Source organism: Nestor notabilis, unplaced genomic scaffold (assembly GCF_000696875.1).
Source record: "Nestor notabilis isolate BGI_N333 unplaced genomic scaffold, ASM69687v1 scaffold1739, whole genome shotgun sequence".
In the NCBI taxonomy this organism is placed as follows: Eukaryota; Metazoa; Chordata; class Aves; order Psittaciformes; family Psittacidae; genus Nestor; species Nestor notabilis.
The window spans coordinates 18581-22487 of NW_009943069.1; the positions used below are offsets into that span (position 1 = coordinate 18581).

The 3907-nt window shown below is 42.9% G+C and overlaps 1 protein-coding gene across 1 annotated transcript; it reads left to right on the forward strand.

Annotated features, from left to right (window-relative positions):
* Nucleotides 1-590: 590 nt before the first annotated feature.
* BRD9 (bromodomain containing 9) lies at nucleotides 591-3476 on the forward strand (the record flags this gene model as incomplete). Its single annotated transcript, XM_010021699.1, has 3 exons — nucleotides 591-939; nucleotides 1388-1608; nucleotides 3344-3476. Coding segments are annotated over exons 1-3 (703 nt in total), but the record flags the coding sequence as incomplete, so codon positions are not given.
* Nucleotides 3477-3907: the final 431 nt, after the last annotated feature.

A 3907-nucleotide genomic window follows, 5' to 3' on the forward strand; every position in this document is an offset into this window, starting at 1 on the left:
TTCTTCGCTCCTGGGGGAAAGCAATACCAAAGAGAAGCAGGCTTTCAGCAACCGTTATATGCCAACGGCACCGCCAGTTCTTCCCGGCACGGGAGACGCCGAGCTCCGTCTCCGTGCACGCCGCCCATCGCGGGGACCGACGTTTCCCTTCCTCCCTCTGGAAACCACGACGCCAGGCAGCGAGGACCACCGGCCCGCTCCTTCCCTCGCGGACCTCCACGGTGGGGACAGGAAATCACCTCACGCGAGACACGGCCTCAAGAACGGCACGCTGCAACTGGCAAAGACAGGTCCGACAGGGGAGCGGAGGGGCCGGGCAGCTCCTCTGCTTCCTCAGCACTCTGACTGCTGCAAGGGCTGCGCCTCCACCGCGCAGAAAACGGAAAACACCCCCGTTAAGATCGAAGAGAACCTGAAGCACCGGAATACCGCTACCGCCCTTTCGTAAAAGGCGGGCTGGCGAGCGGCAGTCTCGCCCTACCCCCATGACCTGGATCTTCCTCCGCAACAGGCGGAAGGAGTTCTTCTGTCCCGAGTGCTTCCGGTGGAGGGGCTAAGGGGAGGCCGCGCCTGGAGGGGCCGGTTCTGCCATGGGGAAGAAGCACAAGAAACACAAAGCAGAGAAGGCTGAATGGCGCTCGGCTTCCGCCACCGCGTACAGCGGTAAGAACCGGGAGCTGTACAGAGCTGGGGGCGGAGGAGGAAGCTCTATCTTTGTATCTGGGGATGCGTCTACTGGCGGCAGGACCCGGCATCCCTTCGTGGGCTGGGCTGGACCAGAGCTCCGGGAGGGAAAGGCCCTTGTCTGGGTGCGTGAGGCGCTGGGGACGGGAGAGCGCCCCGGTGCTAGACCGCTGATGCTGTCCTGTAGGGGTTCCTGGGTGTTGTGGGGTTCCTGGCCGACCGGGAATGAGAGAAGTGGGTGGTGGTCTGAAGGAGGTGGGTTGTTGTTGTGTCCACGCGAAGGTGGCTCGGGAGGGGCACGGGGATTGTGGAGCGAGTGCTGGGGAGCTGCTGTGGTGTGTTTTGAGACCAGGCGTCTTCGTGGTTCGAATGGCTGTTCTTGGTGTGTTACGGATTGGTTGACTGATGCTTGGTTTTGCCTTACTCTGACAAGAATCTTGAGAAGTTTTCAGGGAAAACCGAGAGATTAGTTCCCTATGTACTACCGGTTTGTGGAAAATCATGATGTAAGATGTGCAGAACAACTGTTTCTTAACTTTGATTTGTCAGTCTTAAGTATTATTTTTCTCTTCAGATGCATTGCATATATTTTCAGCCTTCAGCAAATTATTTTAAAGAGCATTTCTAGAGGAAGCATCAATAATTACCTTGTGCTGTCATTTCCATGTGCATTTATGAAATGTTTTACTTTTTCTTCATTTAGATTATGTGGATAAGCCTTTGGAAAAACCTTTAAAGCTGGTGCTTAAAGTTGGAGGAAGTGAAGTGACTGAACTTTCTGGGTCAGGGCATGATTCTAGTTACTATGATGACCGATCAGATCACGAGCGAGAACGACATAAAGAAAAGAAGAAAAAAAAGAAAAAAAAGTCTGAGAAGGAAAAAGAAAAGCATCTAGATGATGAAGAAAGAAGAAAGAGAAAGGTAAGCTGTGATTTTTAGAATTCAATATTGCCTGTCTTCTTCATGCTTGTTGGTAAGATCTGAAATCTGGTACAGAGTACCATTTGATTCACTGTTGCAAGAAACTTATTGTTTGGAGACAGCACTTCACAAATGTAGCAAATGCCTGTGTATGTGTTGGTGTATTTCTCCTATTTGGAAGAGATGTTCCTGTGATGATTTCTTGAACAAAGTAAAAGCTTGTTTCTTGTAACTGCTTGTTTTTCTTATCCATTTGCTTTGTCTGTAGATATGAATACTTCTGGTTTAAAGTTGGATTGCAGCCAGGTCAGAAACATGTTTTGCTACCCTTTGAGGAGGGTATTTTCAGTTTTTCAAATAAACCTAGATTGCATTTCTGTTTCTGAGATTACCAAGTTATTGAACATTGGAATTGATATGTTTACTCAAAACGATTTTTTGAAATCTGATCTTCTGATTAGTGTGGTACAATAGTTTTGTTGGCTCTTGTTTAGAATAATCTGCATGCTAGGCTTTGTGGCTTTGTTAGTAGCAAATGGTGTGGTCACATTTTTGTTGTCTGTGTTGAACCTTTAGGAGTAGAAACTGAAATCAGCAAGGCAGTGTTAATGGTACAGTTACCTGTACAATTTCATATTAATTGTATTTCTTCTATGAACTAATTCTCTGTACAGAGATTACAGATGTCAGATTCTCTGACATCTCTGCTTTTTTAATTATCTTCAGTCCTGTAGTTTTATTATTCTTGTAAGATAGTTTTCTGGTACTACTTTGTATGTGTGTATGGCTAAGCTCTGTCATTTTGAACTGATTTGTTAGGCTTGTGCTTCTTGAAAGTGATATATCTTTGTAGCATCATTCAGAAGCTCTTGAATACAGGGCAGATAGTGCAAAATTTTCTTTGTACAAACATTTTTTCAAATGTTTCAGCTAAGAGCATGTAACTTGAAATGTAGCAAAACAACTGCCTTTAATACAAGATCTTGCAGCATCAAATGAATTACTTGTTTTGCCTTTGCTAAATTGGGGTGGAGGAGGCATGTTTAGATTTTTTTTCTCCCAGAACTTCATTACTAGTGCATGCAAAAGAAGCTAGTGGACAGATAAGTAACAAAACTGTAGTCTAAGCATGGTAAATGAAAGCGTGCTTTTCTGTGTGAGCGTGAATAATGGGTGTAAGATTATAGGAATGACTAAGGCATGTGTTTGCTTTGAAGTTCAGGAAGAGATCATTAATTGTTATCACTGTTACAGAGGATTTCTTATGGTTATTTGCAGGCTTCTTAATTGATCATGTGCTTTATTGATTCCTGTTTAATGCACCAGACAACAAAAACACACTGATCATAGCAGAGCTACACAGACTGACCTTTACTGAATAGTAAATTATACTTCCTTTACCCTCTGGTGTAGCTTATCATAATGCAATTTTACGTACAAATAGTTTCAGAGTTTTAACATTCTTTTCAGTAAAAGAACAGTAACAAATGATTGAAAAGTATATTAAATACAAAGTAAAAGGTGAACAGTATTAGTTTTAACAGTATTAGTTTTAATTGGAGAAGAAAATTGAAAAAGTGACAGTGAAAATGTACGCACTTTTATTTAAACCATATCATGGCTCAAATATAGAATGAGTTTTCCAAATGAAAAATCACTCTCTTACATTTTGGCGTGTGGGATTACACATTCCAAGTACATTCTTCTAAAATCTGTCTTCTTCCTGCTATGCTAGGAAGAGAAAAAGAGGAAAAGGGAGAAAGAACAGTGTGACACTGAAGGAGAAACTGATGACTTTGATCCTGGCAAAAAAGTGGAGGTTGAACCTCCTCCAGATCGTCCTGTCAGAGCATGCAGAACTCAGCCAGGTGAGCAGCAAGAAAAATTAAATCATCTTGTGTGTTTTTAAAAGCATGCACAACATAACTTTTGTCAGAGATATCAAAATGTAGAATTTCCGTGAGGATCTGCAGAAATCTAGAGACTTTATTTTTTCCAACATTGAGACCTTTCTGCTTTCTGTATAGTCACTATTCCTCCTGGTGCTTCTGGGTTTCTGTAAGTTTATTTTCATGTGACTAAACTTGCCACTGGCTTTTACTACTTGGCAGAATAAAGCTCGTATAAAAGTATTATTGTGTGTAGTGTCCCCCCTAATTCCTTCTCCATAGCATTTCCTCAGCATTTACACAACAATGGTCAGAATGTCTGAAACCAAGTTTTCATAGAATCATAGAATGGCATAAGTTGTAAGAGACCTTAAAGATAATCCAGTTCCAACCTCCCTGCCATGGGCAGG